We start from the raw sequence: 26,911 nt of genomic DNA on the forward strand, positions 1-26,911 counted from the left end.
TTTCTGCAGATGCAGCAAGTGGGCAGGGCTGTGGAGAAAGGTCACCACCGCAGCAGTATAATATAGTACAGTACACAGAGAGAGAAGTCTTCAAAATGGCTAAACAACGGTCAGCAGAAGCTCCCCCATTTAGAGAGAGGGTATACACCACTCTGTACAGGCTGAGATACGGTGAGTGTATGCTCCAACCAACCATTAATAGACTTAAATACTGTAAGACCTCGATTAATCGATTTAAGGCGACACTTTTTAATAATTACGAAGCCAAAGGTCGCATCTTTTGGAGGTTAAACAATTATATTGAAGTCCTGGTGTCACATATTTAGAGGGTCGCATCTAATTGGAGGTAACTTTACAGAGTCTTCTTGCCTCGATTTCAGGCCGCTTAAAAATACTGATTTTCCAGTGGGCTACAATCGAGGCTAGGGAGTGGCTACATTTACCTCTATTTAGAACGCGACATTAAAAAATTATTATCAATGCAGCTGTCGCTACTTTTAGAGGTCAGAAAATTGCTGAAGCTCCTGGGTGTCGCATATTTGGAGGGTCGCCTTAAATTGAGGTCTTACGGTAGTATAAAGAAATGATCGATGTATGAGGGTTATCAATAATTATTATATTAGTATGGGCTAGTTATTGCATTGTAATTGTATGTACTTGTGTAGGGTGGCAGTTTCGATCAAGTGTGGAGATCTCTAAGGAAGAGCCGATTTGGGTCCTGGGGACGAATTACTATGACGACCCAGAATCTGGTACATCATTAAAATCTTTCCATGTTATTTTTCTAGTTTTCGGGATGAGAATATATAACATCATGTAATCAGAATGCTAGTGTATGGATCATCTATTCAATGTGTATATAATGTTAATGTTAGCAAAATTAATATCTGTCAGGATTTGGTTTAGCCTCATTCCTAGGCCGATTTTTCTTTAACAGAACCATAAAGAAAAGTCGGGGCTGGGGTTAGATTCGTGGCTTTACACAATTTGTCATTTGGTAGAGCTCTCTGTTGGTGGTCGCACTAACCACACCCACTCACACAGGTGACAAGCATCGTGATGTTGAAGGAGCACCTCCACACGTCATGGCCTTCATGGAGCATTTCTACTCTGTACCCTGGATGACTTACAGGTATTTATTTCTAGTGTTTATAAAGAACTGTTTGAAGTGGCTTTCCCCGCGGGACCTGCCGGCTCATTTCATGTTACTGCAAGCTGATGTCATAGATGTCATGTAGACAGTAAAATCTCTCTTAGCTCTCGATTCTTGATACCGTCGTATTACTAGAATATTTTGCGGGAAAAAAACCTTTGCGAATGAGCCAAATCAGCAGAAAATTTGACCCTTTGCTATTGCGTTCTGGCAAGGATCGTGTGTATTTACTAGTAATAATTTAGGTTTTGCGGATTTTATTTTATTAATTGTTGCGAATTGATCAACCATCGCAAAGTTTGCAAACGTTTGATGCTCGCTAGTAATTGTGAAGAAGTGTTTAATAATAATAATTTCTACTGTGTACCCCGACCTACAAGGTACAGTATGTGTTTTATTATATTAGCCCTCGATTGTTTCAAGCTTTGAAACAAAAGCAAAGCTGGAAAACAAAATAAATGGCGTGTCGTATATAGCGGGTAATTCCCGGGAGTCAAAACATTCGTGATTGAGTCAGGACTGGTTCTGCTGATTCAGCTAATACGAAGCTCCGCCTATGCATTTGGATCTCAACTGCTTTATTTTTTAGCCTATAATTATGGAGTCCTAAAACGCTCGTTTATACATATAATATAAGCACTTACTTTTTAGTGTAGTAGTTAGTTTAAAGGTTAGTACAGACACTATCGTTCGGAGGGAACTGTGCGCTCTAGTTATTAGCTTTTACATGTAATATAAAAAGCTACATACATTCTACAAGTGTGTAACTAATGAGAACAATAATACATACATACGTACTGATCTAAGACACATGCAGTTAGTTTAGAGCAACTGTACAGCTATATTATATAACTATGTTCGAAAAGTTCTAAGTAGTATCTGTGTATATTGTATAATTATTAAGGTAGACTTGGTTCTTCGACTAAAAAGGGTCTTGTTAGAGCCTTGTTACCACCACCGCCGCCGATACGTCTCCCAGTGTTTGTCCTGCCCTTTGCCGCTCGTGTGGAGGGAAACTTTCTTTGTATGGGGGGAAATATTTTTGGCACAAAAAGAACCCCCAAAGTTGTCAAAGAGCCCACGCATAGTCCAATCCCAAAAATGACGTTGCTTGTAGAGAAGTCATTTGATACTTTTAACACCCCCCAAAGTGTACATGTTTGAATCACAATGTACGCTAGAGCATACATTAGGAGGCATATCTTTTTCGTATCTTTGAAATCACGTTTAATTTTCCGTGTTTTAATAGCCACTATGATCAAGCAGGACCCAAGTACTCCACTATAGCCAAAGACCAGAGAGCTCCAAAGAATAGTGTTATTCGATTGACACTGTTCCACTAGCACTGTATTTCCATCGCTATTCGTATAGACCTCGTCTATGATAGTAGGTGTATCAAGAATAGCCCATATTGTCAGTATCAGAACTTTGATTAGAATAATCGCTCCACTAAATAACAGCATGACTTTATCAGTCCACAATTTTCCAGTTTTTCCAAAGAAGGAGAAAATCCTCCAGAGACGTAGCGTCTTCATCAATAGAGTAGCAAGCACGATATCTATTGCCAGCGCAGTACAATAATTTGTGAAAATGCATCCAAAGTATTCACTGGCATACTTGAAAACCATTCCAGTCCCTAAGAAATGGGTGAAGCTGGCTGCCAGAACAAGATATATGCCTACAAATATGCACAAACTGATGGAGAAGCTGCTTGCCTTAATCTCTGGTTCCTTACGGTAATATATGAATAGGACCAGCACGATTGTTGTTAGCAAGATGCATAGTACCACCATTGTCAACAAGAGAGCTGTTGTATGTAGAGCGAATAAATCGTATGGGTATACAGGAGCTGGGTAGGCGGTGGGGAGTTCCCCGTTGGTCAAGTTAATTTCAAGCTCTCGTGTCTTAGCGTAGAAAGAGCCGACTTTGTTTGATATGCCTGACTGGATCTGTGTAATGCTGGTCAGTGTTTCACTCGTGTATGGGGTTACTAGGATATTATCAAAGATGTTGGTGGTTAGGTAATCTTTGATAATGGTTTCTGATGTATTGTCATCGATTGTAGATATGTTCCAAGCCAGTGCTAGCGCCCACAGAGAAGTTGATATTGTGTTGTACTCTGTTCGATTGCAGGGAATGTCTACTGTTGTCCTATTAGTTGATTCCTTGCTTAACTGGTTTATGAAAATGATGTCCTCCAAAATATCTGTTTTTGAGCCACATAAATCAGAGAGGGTCTTGTTTTGTAGTGGATGTTCATTGAGTACCACCCACGCATAGTCAGGCCATGTCCATCCCTTTCTTTGTACAGTACTGAGAAACTGACATAGTTGGTGTTTAGGTAACATCACAACGAATATCTTCAGTGAAGAGTCTTCTATCCATTGCTGTAGCTCGTGTGAATTGTTGTAATATTCAAATGATTTTGTGGTGATAGGTATGTCCAAGTGATTACTCAGAGTGACAAATGTCTCTGCTGCTCTAGCATAAAACACATCACCTCCACTGTAGATTACGCCAACACTGGTCCAGTTTAGAGCTGGAAATAATTGAAAGGCTGTTGAAATATGAGTCTCCAGTGAGGGAAGAAGAGTGAACAGATTATGATAGTCCTTATCTCGGTCCAACATCATCCCCACTGGCTCAATGATCTGAACAATTCCTGTGTTCTGAGGCACTGGTAACAAAGAGTGAGCAAATGATTTTTTCACCTGCCCAATCATTCCGATGACAGTGCCTCCGTTAGTCCTAGCGTCCCTCAATACCTCGGCAACCTCGACTACAGAGCTGGGGAATTGACTGGACACAGTTTTCACTTGAAGTGTGTAGCCATTGAGTAGGCTGGGGCAATTGTTGATCTTTTGAGCGGTTGTAGCAGCTGCATCTGCATAGCTGTAGTTGTTACTAGAGTCGACTAGAATCACTTGGAGCACTTTACTATTAGCCAAGCACACTAAACTGAGGAGTACAAGTACAAGTAGCTGTTTCATGATCAAACTCTTATATCTGAAACTGTGTTACTATATTATGTGTTATTAGCTTAATAATCTGTGGTATGTGAACTGTATATGATATAGGCCTATAAAATTATAGGCTTGGACGTCTGTGTAGGTGTCATTCTTTGAGTAGGGGGCTCAATCTTCCAGGAATTTGCAGCTAGCAGGCTCCATGTGCTAAAAAGTTAATTACATTAGCTAGTAAGTTCCTGGAACTCTCTATCTCTCACTGAACTACACACAACTCCTGGAAATCCACTTGAACTCACCAACCTCTCACTGAAGTACTCATAACTCCTGGTCCAGGAACTTCACTTAAACTATATGCCACTCACTGAGGTACACCTACCTTTCTCTAATAAACATTGATAATGGGGAGAATGTCTATAAGCACACGATCACGGGTAATTGCTATGTGGAAAGCTGGATACGGTTTAAAGACAATGAAAGAAATGATGTTTATCGAAGGGTTTTCGGTTAGCTGCACGTCTTTATGTCTGTTAATAAAAAAATACAAACGAACGGGATCTGTCGCTGACAACAGAACTGTTCGATCGCTCAGGAAGCTCACCCCCATACACTATAAGTTCTGGATGACTGTATGACTGTTAACAATGAGCTGAGTATAACTAAACTGTACGTTCTATTTCAAGATCGATTTCCGGCCGTTAAAGTTAGCCACAGCACTGTCAAGAGAGCCAGGAGGGAGCTGGGCTGGGTCTGCAAAAAAACCCGATATTGTGCATTGATTTCAGACAAAAATCAGGAGGCGAGGCAAGTTGAAGACGAAGATCTGGAGTTTAAGGATGTGCTATTCACTGACGAGTGCTCGATTCAACTGGATTCGAATAGGCTAGTAACGTTTCGAAAGTTAGGACAGCCAGTTGTATATAGAATGAGACGCGCATGATACTGTTATAGTACTCTGAAACTGAATGGCTGTGTTACATTTAGCTGATCTATGGTATCGGAAGTGTATGATTACACTCCTGATGGTACAGTACAGGTCAGCTGAAAGTTAAACGTTATAACGAAGCCTTACCCACGGGCATAACAGCGGTTTCTTAGTAACTTTGAGTAGGGGGCTCAATCTTCCAGGAATTTGCAGCTATAGTGCAATTCAGCATAAACTTCCAAAATTGTATTTGCACTCCAAAATTGAGTATTCTACAACAGCTTCATTGAAGGCTCACTAGTGATTACTTACATTATTAGGAGTGTAGGAACTTATTTCTGAAAAAATAACTTACAGAAGGCGTTAAAAATGGCACAAAAGGTTGGTCCAAACGAATGTTAGGCCACGCCCACTCCTAAACTATGTCAGAACTCGTTCTCTGTATCATCTGCGCAAAATTTGTGAGCGTAACTTTGTTCTTCATCCATTTATAATGCTACATATGAAGTTTTGATGTCTGTATGTGTACAGTGATTAACTAGAATCCATTTATAGGAAAAACCCCTAAAAGTGACTTGTGGTTTACTGCATTGACATTTTCAAAATTCCTGAGCGTAGAATGGTTTGCAATGGAATGTAAGGCATGCATAACAAATTTGGTGTTGTAAAATTGAGCAGGGGAGGAGTTGAATCCTTTTGAAGCACAACCATTGTTCAACCCAAATCAAATCAATTAGTGAAGCGTTAAGTGTATTCATGAAAATTAAACCCATACAAAATGTAGGCCCACCACCTCTTAGTTGACCTGCATAGTTGAATAGTGGCCTTAGTGATTCATTACTGAGTTATTATGTCTAATTGTAAAACAACATTTTGGAAGTTTATGCTGAATCGCACTATAGCAGGCTCCATGTGCTAAAAAGTTAATTACATTAGCTAGTAAGTTCCTGGAACTCTCTATCTCTCACTGAACTACACACAACTCCTGGAAATCCACTTGAACTCACCAACCTCTCACTGAAGTACTCATAACTCCTGGTCCAGGAACTTCACTTAAACTATATGCCACTCACTGAGGTACACCTACCTTTCTCTAATAAACATTGATAATGGGGAGAATGTCTATAAGCATAATATAATATATACACGTAAAAAATGAATTGTGCTGAGCACACAAAAATGTCGCGTATAGCACACTTTTTTGGTATAGGCTTAGTTTTCTGTGTGTCTTTGAAGTATACAACACTCTGCCGCATCCATGCACTGTGTCACTGTGTAGGTGTGCTTGCACTTGACAAATCACATTTACAACTTCAACACCCGCACATTTTTGTGCTTTCCACAATTTTTTTTACGGTATAGTTTTCTTTAAAAGAGATGGTCCTTAAAGGGTGGAGGACAGCCATGTACGGGTATATGAATGTACACACCTGGACCACAGCCATGTATGGGTATATGAATGTACACACCTGGACCACAGCCATGTACCATAAGCATCAATTGTAAAGCTGAGGAAATCTTGAAAAGATCAAAAGGTACCATATTTGTACCATGATGTGCTCTGACACTAAGGAATATCCATTGAAACTCTCGGGATACTCTAGGGTACAAATACCATGTACCCTTCCAGGTGTGTACATGATAGAAGATTTCCTCAGCTTTACAATTGAACTATTATACTTACTTTTGAAGACCCTCTAGGCTACTGCTATAGTAACCTTGACGATTGTATGCATGGTTATAGATTAATTATTGACTTTCAATGGTACGTCAACATAATTATACGACATACATGTACATTCTACAAGTGTGTAACTAATGAGCACAATAATTATATGTGTACTGATCTAAGACACGCAGTTAGTTTAGAGCAACTGTACAGCTAGCTATGTTAGGGAAGTTCTAAGTATGATGTCTGTCTGTTTATATCAGGCTAGTCTTGGTTCTTCGACTAACAAGGGTCTTGTTAGAGCCTTGTTAAAACCACCACCACCGCCGATACGTCTCCCAGTGCTTGTCCTGTCCTTTGCCGATCGTGTGAGGCGAAACTTTCTTCGTATGGGGGGAAAGATTTTCGGCCCAAAAAGAACCCCCAGAACTGTCATAGAAGCCACACACATTCCAATCCCCAAAATAACGTTGCTTGTAGAGAAGTCATGTGATAATCTTAGCACCCACCAAAGTGTAATTGTTTGGATCACAATGTACGCTAGAGCGCATATTAGGAGGCATATCTTTTTTGTATCTTTGAAATCGTTTCGTTTAATTTTCCGTGTTTTAATAGCCACTATGATCAAGCAGGTCCCAAGTACTCCACTATAGCCATAAGCTAGAAAGGCCCAAAGAATGGTGTTATTTGATTGACACTGCCTCACTAGCACTGTATTTCCATCGCTATTCATAAAGAACTTGTCTACGGCACTAAACGTATCAAGTATAGCCCATATTGTCAGTATCAGAACTTTGATTAGAAGAATCGCTCCACTAAATAACAGCATGACTTTATCAGTCCACAATTTCCCAGTTTTTCCATAGAAAGTGAAAATCCTCCAGAGACGTAGCATCTTCATCAATAGAGTAGCAAGCACGATATCTATTGCCAGCGCAGTACAATAAGCTGTGAAATTGCATCCACTGGTAGACTTGAAAATTATTCCACTCTCTATAAAATGGCTGAAGCTGGCTGCCAGAACAAGGTATATGGCTACAAACATGCACAAACTGATAGAGAAGCTGCTTGCCTTAATCTCTGGTTCCTTACGGTAATATACGAATAAGACCAGCACGATTGTTGTTAGCAAGACGCATAGCACCACCATTGTTAACGTGAGAGCTGTTGTATGTTGAGTGAATAAATCGTATGGGTATACAGGAGCTGGGTAGGCGGTGGGGAGTTCCCCATTGGTCAAGTTAATTTCAAGCTCTCGTGTCTTAGCGTAGAAAGAACCGACTTTGTTTGATACGCCTGACTGGATCTGTGCAATGCTAGTCTGTGTTTCACTCGTGTATGGGGTTACTAGGATATTATCAAAGATGTTGGTGGTTAGGTAGTCTTTAATAATGGTGTGTGATGTATTGCCATTGATTGTAGATGTTTTCCAAGCCAGTGCTAGTGCCCACAGAGAAGTTGATATTGTGTTGTACTGTGTTTGATTGCATGGAATGTCTACTGTTGTCCTGTTAGTTGATTCCTTGTTTAACTGTCTTATGAAAACAATGTCCTCCAAACTATCTGTTTTTGAGCCACATAAATCAGAATAGGTGGTGTTTTGTAGTGGATTTTTGTTGAATACCACCCACGCATAGTTAGGCCATGTCCATCCCTTTCTTTGTACAGTACTGAGAAGCTGACATAGTTGGTGTTTAGGTAGCATCACAACGAATATCTTCAGTGAAGACTCTTCTATCCATTGCTGTAGCTCGTGTGAATGTTTGTAATATTGAAATGATTTTGTGGTGATAGGTATGTCCGAGTGATTACTCAGAGTGACAAATGTCTCTGCTGCTCTAGCATAAAACACATCACCTCCACTATAGATGACGCCAACACTGGTCCAGTTTAGAGCTGGTAATAATTGAAGGGCTGTTGAAATATGAGCCTCCAGTGAGGGAAGAAGAGTGAACAGATTAGGGTAGTCCTTATCTCGGTCCAACATCATCCCTGCTGGCTCAATGATCTGAATAATGTCCGTGTTCTGAGGCACAGGTAACAAGGAACGAGCAAATGATTTGTCCACCTGCCCAATCATTCCGATGACAATGCCTCCGTTAACCCTAGCGTCCCTCAATACCTCAGCAACCTCGACTACAGAGCTGAGGAATTGACTGGACACAGTCTTCACTTGAAGTGTGTAGCCATTGAGTAGGCTGGGGCAATTGTTGATCTCTTGAGCGGTTGTAGCAGCTGTAACTGCATAGCTGTAGTTGCTACTAGAGTCGACTAGAATCACTTGGAGCACTTTACTATTAGCCAAGCACACTAAACTGAGGAGTACAAGTACAAGTAGCTGTTTCATGATCGAACTCTTGTAATTAAGATATATCTAAAACTGTGATACTATGATATAGGCTTACATTATAATTATGGTATACATATAATATACATGATAAATGTGCACACAAAAATGTCGCATATAGCACACTTTTTTAGTACTTTGTGGTATGTTAACTGTATGATATATATAGACTTAGTTTTCTGTATGTCTTTGAAATGTTGATGCTGTTTTGTTTGTGTCTGTGGTAACAAAAATAAATTGAAAGTTTGTATACAACCCTCTGTATAAACAAACACGTACCCTTTGATCTTATAACCATGCACTTTTCCTCGGCTTTACAATTGAACTATTAATTTTATGCTTATACTATAGGACCTTACTTTTGAAGACCCTCTAGGCTACTGCTAGTAACCTTGACGATTGTATGCATGGTTATATAGATTAATTATTGACTTTCAATAGTACGTCAACATGATTATACGACATACATTATACAAGTCTGTAAAACTAATGAGCACAATAATACTAAAAATTATATGCATACTGATCTAAGACATGCAGTTAGTTTAGATCAACTGTGTACAGCAGATAGCTGAGTTCTAAGTAGTGTCTGTGTATATCAGGCTGTTGGTTGTTTGACTAACAAGGGTCTTGTTAGGGCCTTGTTAAAACTACCACTGCCGATTCCTCTCCTTGTGTTTGTCCTGCCCTTTGCCGCTCGTGTGGGGCGAAACTTTCTTCGTATGGGGGGAAATATTTTCGGCCCAAAAAAAACCCCAGAATTATCAAAGAGCACATGCGTACTCCAATCCCGAGAATGATGTTGCTTGAAGAGAAGTCACGTGATACTCTTAGCACCCCCCAAACTTGTACCTGTTTGGATCACAATGTACGCTAGAGCGCACATTAGGAGGCATATCTTTTTTGTATCTTTGAAATCACATTTAATTTTTCGTGTTTTAATAGCCACTATGATCAAGCAGGTCCCCAGTACTCCACTATAGCCATAGGCTAGAAAGGCCCAAAGAATGGTGTTATTCGATTGACACTGCCTCACTAGCACTGTATTTCCATCGCTATTCATAAAGAACTTGTCTACGGCACTAAACATATCAAGTATAGCCCATATTGTCAGTATCAGAACTTTAATTAGAAGAATCGCTCCACTAAATAACAGCATGACTTTATCAGTCCACACTTTCCCAGTGTTTCCATAGAAAGTGAAAACCCTCCAGAGACGTAGCATCTTCATCAATAGAGTAGCAAGCACGATATCTATTCCCAGCGTAATACAATAACCTGTGAAAGTACATCCAAAGTATTTACTGGCATGTATGTAATAGTTGAACCATGGTACAGGCTTGTACTGTGAAACACCTATTGCAATTAGAAGCAATTAGAAGCCGTTACTCCAACCCGTTTACAACTGAGTAGTAGTCAACATTCTGCCGCATGCATGCACTGTGTCACTGTGTAGGTATGCTTGCACTTGACAAATCACATTTATGCAACTTCAACACCCGCACATTTTTGTACTTCCACAATTTTTGATACGGTAGAAGAGATGGTCCTTACAGGGTGGAGGAGGGCTTCAGGTTGACGACAGCCATGTATGGATCTATGAATGTACACGCCTGGTCCACAGCCATGTACCATAAGCATCAATTGTAAAGCTAAGGAAATCTTGAAAAGATCAAAGGGTACTGTACATGTACATGATGTGCTCTGACACTAAGGAATACTCTAGGGTACAAATACCATGTACCCTTCCAGGGGTGTACATGATAAAAGCTTTCCTCAGCTTTACAATTAAACTATTAATTTTATGCTTATACTATAGGACCTTACGTTTGAAGACTCTCTAGGCTACTGCTAGTAACCTTGACGATTATATGCATGGTTATATAGATTAATTATTGACTTTCAATGGTACGTCAACATTCTACAAGTGTGTGACTAATGAGCTAATGCTAATAATTATATGCGTACTTATCTAAGACACGCAGTTAGTTTAGAGCAACTGTACAGCTAGCTATGTTAGGGAAGTTCTAAGTATTAGTGTCTGTGTATCTTAGGCTAGTCTTGGTTCTTTGACTAACAAGGGTCTTGTTAGGGCCTTGTTAAAACCACCACCACCGATACGTCTCCCAGTGCTTGTCCTGCCCTTTGCCGATCGTGTGAGGCGAAACTTTCTTCGTATAGGGGGAAAGATTTTCGGCCCAAAAAGAACCCCCAGAACTGTCATAGAGCCCACACACATTCCAATCCCAAAAATAACGTTGCTTGTAGAGAAGTCATGTGATAATCTTAGCACCCACCAAAAGGTACCTGTTTGGATCATAATGTACGCTAGAGCGCATATTAGGAGGCATATCTTTTTCGTATCTTTGAAATTGTTCCGTTTAATTTTCCGTGTTTTAATAGCCACTATGATCAAGCAGGTCCCCAGTACTCCACTATAGCCATAGGCTAGAAAGGCCCAAAGAATGATGTTATTCGATTGACACTGCCTCACTAGCACTGTATTTCCATCGCTATTCGTAAAGAACTTGTCTACGGTATGAAGCGTATCAAGTATAGCCCATATTATCAGTATCAGAACTTTGATTAGAAGAATCGCTCCACTAAATAACAGCATGACTTCATCAGTCCACAATTTCCCAGTGTTTCCATAGAAAGTGAAAATCCTCCAGAGACGTAGCATCTTCATCAATAGAGTAGCAAGCACGATATCTATTGCCAGCGCAGTACAATAAGTTGTGAAATTGCATCCAAAGTATTTACTGGCAGACTTGAAATTTATTCCACTCACTATAAAATGGCTGAAGCTGGCTGCCAGAGCAAGATATATGGCTACAAACATGCACAAACTGATGGAGAAGCTGCTTGCCTTAATCTCTGGTTCCTTACGGTAATATACGAATAAGACCAGCACGATTGTTGTTAACAAGACGCATAGCACCACCATTGTTAACGTGAGAGCTGTTGTATGTGGAGGGAATAATTCGTATAGGTATACAGGAGCTGGGTAGGATGTGGGGAGTTCCCTGTTGGTCAAGTTAATTTCGAGCTCTCGTGTCTTAGCATAGAAAGAACCAACTTTGTGTGATACGCCTGACTGGATCTGTATAATGCTGGTCTGTGTTTCACTCGTGTATGGGGTTACTAGGATATTATCAAAGATGTTGGTGGTTAGGTAATCTTTGATAATGGTTTGTGATGTATTGCCATCGATTGTAGATATATTCCAAGCCAGCGCTAGCGCCCACAGAGAGGTTGATATTGTGTTGTACTGTGTTCGATTGCAGGGAATGTCTACTGTTGTCCTGTTAGTTGATTCCTTGCTTAACTGTCTCATGACAATAATGTCTTCCAAAATATCTGTTTTTGAGCCACATAAATCAGAGAGGGTCTTGTTTTGTAGTGGATGTTCATTGAGTACCACCCACGCATAGTCAGGCCATGTCCATCCCTTTCTTTGTACAGCACTGAGAAGCTGACATAGTTGGTGTTTAGGTAGCATCACAACAAATATCTTCAGTGAAGACTCTTCTATCCATTGCTGTAGCTCGTGTGAATTGTTGTAATATTCAAATGATTTTGTGGTGATAGGTATGTCCGAGTGATTACTCAGAGTGACAAATGTTTCTGCTGCTCTAGCATAAAACACATCACCTCCACTATAGATGACGCCAACACTGGTCCAGTTTAGAGCTGGTAATAATTGAAGGGCTGTTGAAATATGAGCCTCCAGTGAGGGAAGAAGAGTGAACAGATTATGGTAGTCCTTATCTCGGTCCAACATCATCCCCGCTGGCTCAATGATCTGAATAATTCCTGTGTTCTGAGGCACGGGTAACAAAGAACGAGCAAATGACTTGTCCACCTGCCCAATCATTCCGATGACAATGCCTCCGTTAACCTTAGCGTCCCTCAACACCTCGGTAACCTCGACTACAGAGCTGGGGAATTGACTGGACACAGTCTTCACTTGAAGTGTGTAGCCATTGAGTAGGCTGGGGCAATTGTTGATCTCTTGAGCAGTTGTAGCAGCTGTAACTGCATAGCTGTAGTTGCTACTAGAGTCGACTCGAATCACTTGGAGCACTTTACTATTAGCCAAGCACACTAAACTGAGGAGTACAAGTAGCTGTTTCATGATCAAACTCTTATAAGTACTCTGAAACTGATAGGCCGTGTTACATGTAGCTGATCTATGGTATCATGAGTGCATGAATCCTGATTGTATATATACACTGTAAAAAATGAAATGTGCTGAGCACACAAAAATTTTGCGTATAGCACATTTTTTGGGGGTATTTGTGATAGGCGTCGTTTTCTGTGAAGTGTTAATGCTGTTTGTCTGCATTTGTCTGTGGTGACAAAAATATATTGAAAGTTTGTATACAAGTTTCTGTACAAGCAGACACATGTAATTTCACAACTGTGTTACAATGTACTGTTGTTTACTAATAGTTGAACCATGGTACAGGCTTGTACTGTGAAACACCTATTGCAATTAGAAGCCGTTACTCCAACCCATTTACAACTTAGTAGTAGTCAACACTCTGCCGTGCAGTCACTGTGTAGGTGTGCTTGCACTTGACAAATCACATTACTTTTATGGAATTTCACCCGCACATTTTTGTGCTTTCCACAATTTTTGTTACGGTAGAAGAGATGGTCCTTACAGGGTGGAGGAAGGCTTCAGGTTGACGAAAGCCATGTACAGATCTATGAATGTACACACCTGGTCCACAGCCATGTACCATAAGCATCAATTGTAAAGCTATATAAGGAAATCTTGAAAAGATCAAAGGGTACTGTACATGTACATGATGTGCTCTGACACTAAGGAATACTCTAGGGTACAAATACCATGTACCCTTCCAGGGGTGTACATGATAGAAGATTTTCTCAGCTTTACAATTTAACTATTAATTTTATGCTTATACTATAGGACCTTACTTTTGAAGACCCTCTAGGCTACTGCTAGTAACCTTGACGATTATATGCATGGTTATAGATTAATTATTGACTTTCAATGGTACGTCAACATTCTACAAGTGTGTGACTAATGAGCTAATACTATATGTGTACTTATCTAAGACACGCAGTTAGTTTAGAGCAACTGTACAGCTAGCTACATGTATGTTCGAGAAGTTCTAAGTATTAGTGTCTGTGTATATCAGGCTAGCCTTGATTCTTCGACTAACAAGGGTCTTGTTAGGGCCTTGTTAAAACCACCACCACCGCCGATACGTCTCCCAGTGCTTGTCCTGCCCTTTGCCGATCGTGTGAGGCGAAATTTTCTTCGTATGGGGGGAAAGATTTTCGGCCCAAAAAGAACCCCCAGAACTGTCATAGAGCCCACACACATTCCAATCCCAAAAATAACATTGCTTGTAGAGAAGTCATGTGATAATCTTAGCACCCACCAAAGTGTACCTGTTTGGATCATAATGGACGCTAGAGTGCATATTAGGAGGCATATCTTTTTCGTATCTTTGAAATTGTTCCGTTTAATTTTTCGTGTTTTAATAGCCACTATGATCAAGCAGGTCCCAAGTACTCCACTATAGCCATAGGCTATAAAGGCCCAAAGAAGGCGCTTATTCGATTGACACTGCCTCACTAGGACTTTATTTCCATCGCTATTCGTAAAGAACTTGTCTACGGTATGAAGCGTATCAAGTATAGCCCACATTGTCAGTATCAGAACTTTGATTAGAAGAATCGCTCCGATAAATAACAGCATGACTTTATCAGTCCACAATTTCCCAGTGTTTCCATAGAAAGTGAAAATCCTCCAGAGACGTAGCATCTTCATCAATAGAGTAGCAAGCACGATATCTATTCCCAACGTAATACAATAACCTGTGAAAGTACATCCAAAGTATTTACTGGCAGTCTTGAAAATTATTCCACTCTCTATGAAATGGCTGAAGCTGGCTGCCAGACCAAGATATATGCCTGCAAACATGCACAAACTGATGGAGAAGCTGCTTGCCTTAATCTCTGGTTCCTTACGGTAATATACGAATAAGACCAGCACGATTGTTGTTAGCAAGACGCATAGTACCACCATTGTCAACGTGAGAGCTGTTGTATGTGGAGGGAATAGTTCGTATGGGTATGAAGGAGCTGGGTAGGCGGTGGGGAGTTCCCTGTTGGTTAAGTTAATTTCGAGCTCTCGTGTTTTAGTGTAGAAAGAACCGACCTTGTTTGATATGGCTGACTGGATCTGTATAATGCTGGTCTGTGTTTCACTCGTGTATGGGGTTACTAGGATATTATCAAAGTTGTTGGTGGTTAGGTAATCTTTGATAATGGTTTGTGATGTATTGCCATCGATTGCAGATATGTTCCAAGCCAGTGCTAGCGCCCACAGAGAAGTTGATATTGTGTTGTACTGTGTTTGATTGCATGGAATGTCTACTGTTTTCCTGTTAGTTGATTCCTTGCTTAACTGTATGAAAATAATGTCCTCCAAAATATCTGTTTTTGAGCCACATAAATCAGAGGAGGTCGTGTTTTGTAGTGGATGTTCATTGAGTACCACCCACGCATAGTCAGGCCACGTCCATCCCTTTCTTTGTACAGTACTGAGAAGCTGACATAGTTGGTGTTTAGGTAGCATCACAACGAATATCTTCAGTGAATACTCTTCTATCCATTGCTGTAGCTTATGTGAATTGTTGTAATATTCAAATGATTTTGTGGTGATAGGTATGTCCGTGTGATTACTCAGAGTGACAAATGTCTCTGCTGCTCTAGCATAAAACACATCACCTCCACTGTAGATGACACCAACACTGGTCCAGTTTAGAGCTGGTAATAATTGAAGGGCTGTTGAAATATGAGCCTCCAGTGAGGGAAGAAGAGTGAACAGATTAGGGTAGTCCTTATCTCGGTCCAACATCATCCCCGCTGGCTCAATGATCTGAATAATGTCTGTGTTCTGAGGCACAGGTAACAAAGAACGAGCGAATGATTTGTCCACCTGCCCAATCATTCCGATGATAGTGCCTCCGTTAACCTTAGTGTTCCTCAATACCTCGGCAACCTCGACTACAGAGCTGGGGAATTGACTGGACACAGTCTTCACTTGAAGTGTGTAGCCATTGAGTAGGCTGGGGCAATTGTTGATCTCTTGAGCGGTTGTAGCAGCATAGCTGTAGTTGCTACTAGAGTCGACTAGAATCACTTGGAGCACTTTACTATTAGCCAAGCACACTAAACTGAGGAGTACAAGTACAAGTAGCTGTTTCATGATCAAACTCTTATAAGTACTATAATTATGATATATCTAAAAGATAGGCTTAGCTCATCTTATGGGGATATTTAATTATGTGGTACTTTGTGGTATTATTATGGGAACTGTATGATAATTATAGGCTTAGTTTTCTAAAGTGTTGATGCTGTTTTGTTCGTGTCTGTGGTGACAAAATAAATTGAAAGTTTGTATGCAAGCCTCTGTACAAGCCGACACATGCACTCACAATACTGTATTACATCAGAGGAGGTCCGACATGCGTGCACAAATCACTACAAGTTCAGTGCATTAATGTCATTGTAGTCACATGATAACGTTCAGGCCAATACACTAGCTTGTGTAGTGATTCGTGCACGCATGTCAGACCTTCTGGTGTTACAGTGTACTGTTGTGCATTTACTGTGCATTTACATGAGTGCCCTTTCTTTTCTTCAGCTTTACAATTGAATTACCAAATTACCAGATTGCTCTTTACTGCAACTACATGATATCCCTACAGGTCCAACAGGTACTTATTTCTAGTATTAGAAAGAACTGTTTGAAGTGGCTCTCCCTGACATGCTGACTCAGGACAGCAAAAAATAGGAAATTGTCTGGGTATAATTAGAATAGAGTACGCGAAGTGTCCGGAATAATTAGAGCAAGCAAGCAGCCCTTCATTGTGTTGCTTCAAGCTGATGTCATAGATGTTTATATAGACAGTGGAACCTCTCTTAGCTCGAGGTTGCTAAAAACCTTGTGATGATTGTTGCTACATTGGAAGTGTTTAATAACATTTCTACTGTGTACCCTGACCTGACCTACATGTAGATCTGTGCTATTCTTTTAGTCCTCTAGTCAAGCTTGGAAACAAACTTATTCAAAGCTGGAAAACAAAATAAATGGCGTACCATATATAGCGGGTAATTCCCGGCGATGAAAACCATTCGTGGTTGAGTTAAATGTAAGGACTGGTTCCGCTGATTCAGCTAATACGAAGCTCTGCCTACACATTTTACTATCAATGGTGCAGTAAAAATGGATCAACTGCTTTATTCTTTAGCTCTAATTGCAGAGTCCTAAACGCTCGTTTATATAAGCATTTTCTTTTTAGTGTAGTAGTTAACTTAACCTACATAGAACCAGGAGTGCATGAATAGAACACATAGTTCCGTCCGAATGATAGTGTCTGTACTATTATTAGCTTTTATGCACTATAAAAGGCTACATACGTCACTATATATAAAAGTAATAAACACAATGATCATGCATACTTACTGATCTAATACATTTTTTGCTGTCCGATAAATTAGAAGATATACGGTACTGATCTAATATATGCAGTTAGTTTAGAGCAACAGTACAGCTATAGCTTGGAGAAGTTCTAAGTGCATGTTTGTGTAATTATTAAGTTAGACTTGGCTCTTCAACTAACAAGGGTCTTGTTAGGGCCTTGTTAAAACCACCACCACCGATACCTCTCCCAGTGCTTGTCTTGCCCTTTGCTGCTTGTGTGGGGCGAAACTTTCTTTGTATGGGGGGAAATATTTTCGGCCCAAAAAGAACCCCCAGAACTGTCAAAGAGCACGCGCATACTCCAATCCGGAAAATGATGTTGCTTGAATAGAAGTCACGTGATAATCTTAGCACTCCCCAAAGTGTATATGTGAACTGTCAAAGAGCACATGCATACTCCAATCCCAAAAATGATGTTGCTTGAAGAGAAGTCACGTGATAATCTTAGCACTCCCCAAAGTGTATATGTTTGGATCACAATGTACGCTAGAGCGCACATTAGGAGGCATATCTTTTTCGTATCTTTGAAATAGCGTTTAATTTTCCGTGTTTTAATAGCCACAATGATCAAGCAGATTGCAAGTACTCCACTATAGCCAAAGACCAGAGAGCTCCAAAGGTTGGTGTTATTCGATTGACAATGTTCCACTAGCACTGTATTTCCACCGCTATTTGTTAAGACCTTGTCTATGATAGTAGGTGTATCAAGTATAGCCCATATTATCAGTATCAGAACTTTGATTAGAAGAATCGCTCCACTAAATAACAGCATGACTTTATCAGTACAATTTTCCAGTTTTTCCAAAGAAAGTGAAAATCCTCCAGAGGCGTAGCATCTTCATCAATAGAGTAGAAAGCACGATATCTATTCCCAGCGTAATACAATAAACTGGGAAAATGCATTCAATGTATTTACTGACAGACTTGACAACTATTACACTCCCTAAGAAATGGGTGAAGCTGGCTGCCTGAAGAAGGTATACTCCTACAAACATGCACAAACTGATGGAGAAGCTGCTTGCCTTAATCTCTGGTTCCTTACGGTAATATACGAATAGGACCAGCACGATTGTTGTTAGCAAGATACATAGCACTACCATTGTCAACAAGAGAGCAGTTGTATGTGGAGCGAATAAATCATATGGGTATGCAGGAGCTGGGTAGGCGGTGGGGAGTTCCCCATTGGTCAAGTTAATTTCAAGCTCTCGTGTCTTAGCGTAGAAGGAACCGATTTTGTTTAATATGCCTGACTGGATCTGTGTAATGCTGGTCTGTGTTACACTCGTGTATGGGGTTACTAGGATATTATCGAAGATGTTGGTGGTTAGGTAGTCTTTGATGATGATTTGTGATGTATTGCCATTGATTGTATTTATACTATAGGACCTTAGACACTAGTTGATAAGATCTACATGGGAAGTACATGGGAAGTACATGGGAAAAGTGCCTCAGAGCAGGTATACTATGGGACTTAGTATACCTGCAAATTTACTTAGTATACCTAGTATTCCGTTGTCAAGTAATTGTATTGTAGTCAAGCAGTTTGCGCATGCGCACTAGTATCTAAATGAGTTAGACACTGTTTTGTCGGTGTCCATGTGATTTAGAAGCCCTCAGTCACTTTAGTACCCTCGCTACGCTCGGGATACTAAATCAGTGCCTTTGGGCTTCTAAATCCCATAGACACCTCCAAAACAGTGTCTAACTATTATTTAGATCCCATTTGAGTGTATTTAGCAGGGAACTATGAGCTATAGTACCGGTACTATAGATTGCTCTGGGCTACAAACTACAACTACAACATTGTACATTGTATTGTGATTTACAAGAAGATACATGTAATAACATCAAATTATTGTAGCTAGATGCTTTGTCTAGTAATAATTATAATAACAGAACTAGAATAAAAGAGAGAAGCTCTAGTTTCTTTTTTGACTTTGTTCGAGAGTAGTAGGAGACGCTCGTTTTTTGGGCAGTGTGCTGTGCTTTTTTGCTGCAAGGCTGCATGGGGGAGGAGCTGGATGTATGGAAGTGCTGAGATTCTAGCTTTGGCTTCTTCCTTTCGCTTTGTTCAAGAGTAGTATAGGAGCCGCTCGTTTGCTGGGCTTGTTTGCTGCAAATTATAGCTTAAGTGTCTTCCTTTCGCTTTGTGAGGAGTAGTACGAGCCGCTCGTTTCTTGGGAAGTGTGCTGGGCTTGTTTGCTGCAAAACTGGGGGAGGAGCTGGATGTTTCCATTTTGTGGGTGGAGCTAGGACTATAATTTTGTCCATCAAACTGAGGTGGAGGGACAGGGCTGACTTGAATAGAGACCACAGATTTAGTAGAGATACAGAGATGCCAACTTCAGATATTAGTTTTCAAAAGAATAATGATGCAGTTGCTAGGTTGGCTGTTTATATAGGTTGACTGTTGCTAAGCTAGTGCATTTCTAGTAGCCAATAGGTTTTGGGATCTAAATCAGTTAGAATTAACATGTGCATGAGGTATCTATGGTTATAGTGTGCCTCATCCCTCGGGCTAAAGCCCTCGAGCTTTGGGACACTATAACACATAGATACCTCATGCCCATGTTCTAACTATAACTTACTTTTGAAGACCCTCTGGGCTACTGCTAGTAACCTTGATGATTGTATATGCATGGTGCTTAATAGTTATAGTTATGTAGATCAAATATTGACATAATTATAATACGACATACGTTATTGTATAGAAATTGTATAGTAATGAGCACAAAAAGTACCGCGGGTGCTGATACCTCGGTGTTGTGAAGCTATAGCATACATGCAGTATAACCATAATTATTAACAACTAATTATATAGAAACTTTTACTTGCACTTCATTTGTCATTGAGCAGCTGTAACACACACACACACACACACACACTATCGTATCCTTCGCTGCGTATGCGCAATCGAGGTATACTAATACATACGTACTGATCTAAGACAGTTACTGTAGAGCAACTGTACAGCTAGCTATGTTAGGGAAGTTCTAGTATAATGTCTGTCTGTGTATCTTAGGCTGGTCTTGGTTGTTCGGTCTTGTTAGGGCCTTGTTAAAACCACCACCGCCGATACCTCTCTCTCTCCCAGTGCTTGTCCTGCCCTTTGCCACTCGTGTGGGGCGAAACTTTCTTTGTATGGGGGGGAATATTTTTGGCACAAAAAGAACCCCCAGAGCTGTCATAGAACCCATGCATAGTCCAATCCCGAAAATAAGTTTGCTTGTAGAGAAGTCATGTGATACTCTTAGCACCCACCAAAGAGTACCTGCTTGGATAGCGATGTACACTAGAGCGCACATTAGGAGGCATACCTTTTTCGTGTCTTTGTAATCACGTTTAATTTTCCGTGTTTTAATAGCCACAATGATCAAGCAGGTCGCAAGTACTCCACTATAGCCATAAGCTAGAAAGGCCCAAAGAATGATGTTATTCGATTGACAATGTTCCACTAGCACCGTATTTCTATCGCTATTCGTATAGACCTTGTCTGTGATAGTAAGCGTATCAAGTATAGCCCACATTGTCAGTATCAGAACTTTGATTAGAATAGTCGCTCCACTAAATAACAGCATGACTTTATCAGTCCACAATTTTCCAGTTTTTCCAAAGAAGGTGAAAACCCTCCAGAGACGTAACATCTTCATCAATAGAGTAGAAAGCCCGATATCTATTCCCAGCATAAGACAATAAATTGTGAAATTGCATCCAAAGTATTTACTGGCAGACTTGACAATTATTCCAACCCTTAAGAAATTGGTGAAGCTGGCTGCCAGAACAAGATATATGGCTACAAACATACACAAACTGATGGAGAAGCTGCTTGCCTTAATCTCTGGTTCCTTACGGTAATATACGAATAGGACCAGCACGATTGTTGTTAGCAAGATGCATAGCACCACCATTGTCAACAAGAGAGCTGTTGTATGTTGAGGGAGTAAATCGTATGGGTATACAGGAGCTAGGTAGGCGGTGGGGAGTTCCCCGTTGGTCAAGTTAATTTCAAGCTCTCGTGTCTTAGCGTAGAAAGAACCAACTTTGTGTGATACGCCTGACTGGATCTGTGTAATGCTGGTCTGTGTTTCACTCGTGTATGGGGTTACTAGGATACTGTCAAAGATATTGGTGGTTAGGTAGTCTTTGATGATGGTTTGCGATGTATTGTCATCGATTGTAGATATGTTCCAAGCCAGTGCTAGCGCCCACAGAGAAGTTGATATTGTGTTGTATTCTGTTCGATTGCAGGCAATGTCTACTGTTGTCCTGTTAGTTGATTCCTTGCCTAACTGTTTTATGAAAATAATGTGTTCCAAAATATCTGTTTTCGAGCCACATAAATCAGAGAGGGTCTTGTTTTGTAGTGGATGTTCATTGAGCACCACCCACGCATAGTCAGGCCATGTCCATCCCTTTCTTTGTACAGTACTGAGAAGCTGACATAGTTGGTGTTTAGGTAGCATCACAACGAATATCTTCAGTGAAGACTCTTTTATCCATTGCTGTAGCTCATGTGAATTTTTGTAATATTCAAATGATTTTGTGGTGATAGGTATGTCCGAGTGATTACTCAGAGTGACAAATGTCTCTGCTGCTCTAGCATAAAACACATCACCTCCACTGTAGATGACGCCAACACTAGTCCAGTTGAGAGCTGGTAATAATTAAAGGGCTGTTGAAATATGAGCCTCCAGTGAGGGAAGAAGAGTGAACAGATTATGGTAGTCCTTATCTCCTCGGTCCAACATCATCCCCGCTGGCTCAATAATCTGAATAATTCCTGTGTTCTGAGGTACAGGTAACAAAGAGTGAGCAAATGATTTGTCCACCTGCCCAATCATTCCGATGACAATGCCTCTGTTAACCTTAGTGTCCCTCAATACCTTGGCAACCTCGACTACAGAGCTGGGGAATTGACTGGACACAGTCTTCACTTGAAGTAAGCAGCCATTGAGTAGGCTGGGGAAATTGTTGATCTCTTGAGCGGTTGTAGCAGCTGTAACTGCATAGCTGTAGTTGCTACTGGAGTCGACTAGAATCACCTGGAGCACTTTACTATTAGCCAAGCACACTAAACTGAGGAGTACAAGTATAAGTAGCTGTTTCATCATCAAGCTCTTATGCATATATATATATACATGTACGATGATATAATTATCTGAAATAATTATTATGAGATAGGCTTAGCTCATCTTGTGGTGATAATTATAATGATATTTTGTGGTATGTCAACTGTATGATATAGGCTTAGTTTTTTTGAAGTGTTGATGCTGTTTTGTTTGTTTCTGTGTTGACAAAAATAAATTGAAAGTTTGTACAACCCTCTGTGCAAGCAGACACATGCACTCACATTACTGTATTACATCAGAGGAGGTCCGACATGCGTGCACGAATCACTACAAGTTCAGTGCATTGATGTAATATTGGTCACGTGATAGCGTTCAGGCCAATACACTAGCTTGTGTAGTGATTCGTGCACGCATGTCAGACCTTCTGGTGTTACAGTGCATGTACTGTTGTGCATGTACATGTACCCTTTCTTTTCTTCAGCTTTACAATTGAAGTATTTGTACCAGATTGCTCTTTACTGCAACTACATGCATGCTTATAATGCATGATGTCCCTACAGGTCCAATTTCCCCCCCATCTCCAACACGGCCCTGACTACAGTTTGTGGGTGGGGCTGTATGTTACGCAGTGGACAAATGGTCCTAGCTACGGCCCTCAACAGACACATGTTGGGCAGGGACTGGAGGCTGCCCACCTCCTCTGACAAAGACAAGGATATCCACGCCAAGGTGGGTGCATGGCAGGAGCGTGGAGTGATATGGAAACTGAAACTGAATGACTGAATTCACTATCAATGTACACACTGCACACACTCTACACACTGTACTGTATATAAGTATCCCCCCTCCCTCTTCAGGTGATGTCATGGTTTGCTGACTGCCCCAGTCCTCAAGCACAATTCTTCATGCACGCACTCATGGACCAAGCTGTTCGTCATGACAACCATCCTGGCGACTGGTTTGGACCCTCACAAGTCTCTGTTCTAATGAGGTACGGGTTTACACAGTATACACCAACTATACTAGCTGACATTGATCCAATTTCATCAATTTTAAGATTTGTTGAAAGCTTAGAAAGATGCCTTTCAAATGATGCAAATTTTTGTTGGGACCATAATTTGGCATTTTCACCCTTGGACCATGGGCTGTGTAATCCCCATGGTATTGGGCCGAAATTGGCAACTTCTAAACATTGGTGGTACCATTTCAAAGGTCTCTTTCTAAGCTTTCAGAAACTCATAATATTGTTGAAATTGGATCAATGGAACTTTTATGGCAGCTGAAAGAATCCCCGAACCATTGATTAATTGGGGGGATAGGATTGTAGTTGAACATCTTTCAACTATATATTTCTAGTGTCATACATGGGTTCATGCACGCACATGTATATACCGGTACACCGTTCTACATGTAGTTTATGGTGATATTTTTGCTTGTTTTCATGCATGCAGGGAGTGTATGAAAGTTGCCAAGACAGCTATTCCTGATTTGAAGAACGTGCAGGTGTATGTTACCTACGACTGCACAGGTGAATCACTCACACCCACCCACCATTATTATAATATGGGATGTCTTATACTGTTAGAAATCAAATGCAATAGCTATAATTATAATTACAGAGAAAATTATACTGTGCTGCTGACTCTTAGGGAGATTAAATACAATAATTATATATACCTCAGTTACTACCTCACGTGCACAAGTACTTTTATACATCATTACTCTGTTACTCGAATATGTCTCTTTCTTGTCCCTCCTCAGTGTATGTGAAGGATGTGCTTCAGCTCTTCCATGAGCAGTGTGATGAGGCCCTAGCTACAGTGCAGTGTGTGAAAACACACCCTAGTGTTGCTGGTCCCAGTACGACTGGGCAGTGAGACCCTGCATGAACTCCATCTACATCCCGTGCATACAAGGGCTTCTCTCGCTCGACTGCTGTGTGGGGATCATAGGAGGACGACCAAAACACTCTGTCTACTTCATTGGCTTCCAAGGTGGGTCTGCATGTCTTCCATCATGTGTACATTTCAGCTATACCATCGGACATTAGCTGCCAAATTTGTGGCTTGTGTTGGGAAGGTCCAATTTTAAATTAAACCATTCATTCTGTAGCTCAAAGAGGGGTCATCACACGATACATTATGATTATTTCTTAGATATCGTTTTTGCATCCAAAATCGGTATTTTTACAAAGGCTATATATAACCCACGGTATTTTACCAAAAATCGGCCCGATCAAAGTTATGACGTTTTAAAGTATGCAGCTATTACGTGCTGCCTGCACTCTTTATAATCTCTTACCCTCCTCCCCCTCAGATGACAAGCTGATTCATCTCGACCCTCACTACTGCCAATCTGCACAGATCCTGGAGGATGGCGACGACCCCTGTCAGTTTGATACCAAGGTAACCAACACTCTACATGTATACTGATAATCACTAGCTACTCTTCATACTCACTTCATTAATCAGTATTTTCTCTCTCCCTCCCCCCACACACACCCACACACATACACACACACACACACACACAGACTTACCACTGCCCCACCCCCCGTAAAATATTGGCCAATAAAATGGACCCTTCCTGCACCATTGGGTTCTACTGTAAAGGGCTGGCAGAGTTCCATGCTCTGAGAGAAGAGGCAGAGAAAGTGCTCGCTCCTCCAAAGCAGAAAGGTGTGTGCCATTAATTAGGGTTGCAATCACTACAGACAGCACTGTGTGTACAGTGCAAAGGTCAGCTTCAGAGCCATCGTGTTATATTGTTAATTTGAGCATGGAGTCGTACACTTAGAAAACGTCTTCGTCAACAGTCAAAATTAATTATGATGCCTATAATTATATACATGTAGTACACAACTGTATCATTGTGTTGTTATCAATGTCACATGACCTCCTTTACATGCACTGACCATACCTTTCTTACATGTATAATTATAATAGTTACAGGTTTGTAATCTGTACAGTTCATGTGCATGCAGTACCATGAATTAACCCCCCTCCCACCCACACACACCCCACACACACACACCCACCCACACACACACGTACAGGTGTGTACCCTTTTTCACCTTCATGGACAAGAGCATCGGGGAGACCATCGACACATCTGTTGACATGCAGCTGGGCTCTCTCTCGGGCAACGACCTATTACTACATGCCGACGATTTTGACAACCTCGAATTTCATTCCACTTCAGATGATGAGGATTTTGTGGTGGTGGATTGCAAGGCTCCAACGCAGCGGAGTTTTAGTGATCCCGGATCAACTAATAATAGTACCACTCGTATAGTGCCTGGAACTAGTCGAACACTGTCGGAAATTAACACACCATCGAGGGACGATTCAAGCAAACCTATAGACACTAGCTATACTGTCCTCATCCCTTGAGGAGCTCCTCTCTGACTTGCGTGAGAGCCTCACCCAGCCAGTTAGTCCCCCAAAGGACCTCGCTTTGGCTCAAGAGAGAGAGGGAGATGGCAGCGGCTTTATCCATCACAGGGAAATCTTCAAGGACATCGTCGGATCCACTCAACGCTACTCGGATTATCGCCTCAGGCCTAATTTCCCCATTGCTATGGTGGTGGCCCCAGATCTGTTCACACCTGGTAATACTTGGACTGCCTTGGGAATGGTGGAAGAGACTCTGTTAGGGCCACTATAGGGGTAAAGACGCTGGACCCTCAGTGAGTACTTGTATACGTATAGCTACATGTAAGACCTAGTGTTAAATGAAGCATCTTAGAACGGCCATAACTTTAGTTCTGTTGGTCCAATAATGTTAATTTTAAGATTAATTGAAAGCTTACATCAACACCTTACATTACATCGAGCTCGTTAAAAAGGTGTTTTTTTTATTTATCAAAAGTCCATTTTGGGCCTGTTTTTAACATAGTCTTCTGAAAATAGACCCGTTCCAAATGTGAGGTTTGAGCACACCATTTGAAAGAGCTCCTTCTATATAAGCTTTCAGAAAATCATAAAATTGTTGAAATTGGGGCCATCAGAAAAGAGCCAACTCTAGTAATTCAGACCCCCCCTCCCCCTTTCCCCCAATACGCACATGATGATGTAGGGCATATTGGTAGCTAACTGTTGTGTTATTTCTTACTTGTAGTTTGTGGCATTTTCAAATTTACTAATGACTGCCTGTACTTACCTACGTGTACCTAAACTGTATTTCATTATAAATGTACTTTTATGTGACATTATCTGTGTTCTAGTGACCTTGTGTACAATGGCTACTACAT

General features: G+C 40.8%; 6 protein-coding genes across 6 annotated transcripts; 2 read left to right on the forward strand and 4 right to left on the reverse strand.

Moving 5' to 3' along the window:
- The first annotated feature begins 13 nt into the window (after positions 1-13).
- Positions 14-25,064, forward strand: LOC135334741 (cysteine protease ATG4C-like). The gene is made up of 8 exons (XM_064530023.1): positions 14-171; positions 666-752; positions 1,045-1,132; positions 23,220-23,388; positions 23,517-23,650; positions 24,111-24,187; positions 24,421-24,653; positions 24,976-25,064. The coding sequence occupies exons 1-7, from the start codon at positions 96-98 to the stop codon at positions 24,534-24,536; spliced, it is 747 nt and encodes a 248-aa protein (XP_064386093.1). The 5' UTR covers positions 14-95; the 3' UTR covers positions 24,537-24,653; positions 24,976-25,064.
- On the reverse strand, positions 1,986-4,178 carry LOC135334726 (uncharacterized). Its single transcript, XM_064530007.1, has one exon. It carries the CDS (start codon positions 4,141-4,143, stop codon positions 2,053-2,055), a length of 2,091 nt encoding a protein of 696 aa, XP_064386077.1. The 5' UTR covers positions 4,144-4,178; the 3' UTR covers positions 1,986-2,052.
- Positions 6,807-9,302, reverse strand: LOC135334729 (uncharacterized). Its single transcript, XM_064530010.1, has one exon. It carries the CDS (start codon positions 9,058-9,060, stop codon positions 6,973-6,975), a length of 2,088 nt encoding a protein of 695 aa, XP_064386080.1. The 5' UTR covers positions 9,061-9,302; the 3' UTR covers positions 6,807-6,972.
- Positions 10,972-13,252, reverse strand: LOC135334730 (uncharacterized). Its single transcript, XM_064530011.1, has one exon. It carries the CDS (start codon positions 13,196-13,198, stop codon positions 11,111-11,113), a length of 2,088 nt encoding a protein of 695 aa, XP_064386081.1. The 5' UTR covers positions 13,199-13,252; the 3' UTR covers positions 10,972-11,110.
- LOC135334731 (uncharacterized) lies at positions 14,071-16,420 on the reverse strand. Its single transcript, XM_064530012.1, has one exon. It carries the CDS (start codon positions 16,310-16,312, stop codon positions 14,228-14,230), a length of 2,085 nt encoding a protein of 694 aa, XP_064386082.1. The 5' UTR covers positions 16,313-16,420; the 3' UTR covers positions 14,071-14,227.
- On the forward strand, positions 24,545-26,051 carry LOC135335236 (cysteine protease ATG4C-like). Its single transcript, XM_064530657.1, has 5 exons — positions 24,545-24,653; positions 24,976-25,064; positions 25,193-25,337; positions 25,391-25,397; positions 25,715-26,051. Exons 1-5 carry the CDS (start codon positions 24,545-24,547, stop codon positions 26,049-26,051), a joined length of 687 nt encoding a protein of 228 aa, XP_064386727.1.
- Positions 26,052-26,911: the final 860 nt, after the last annotated feature.

The sequence above is a fragment of the Halichondria panicea genome, chromosome 4 (assembly GCF_963675165.1).
Source record: "Halichondria panicea chromosome 4, odHalPani1.1, whole genome shotgun sequence".
NCBI classification, from domain to species: Eukaryota; Metazoa; Porifera; class Demospongiae; order Suberitida; family Halichondriidae; genus Halichondria; species Halichondria panicea.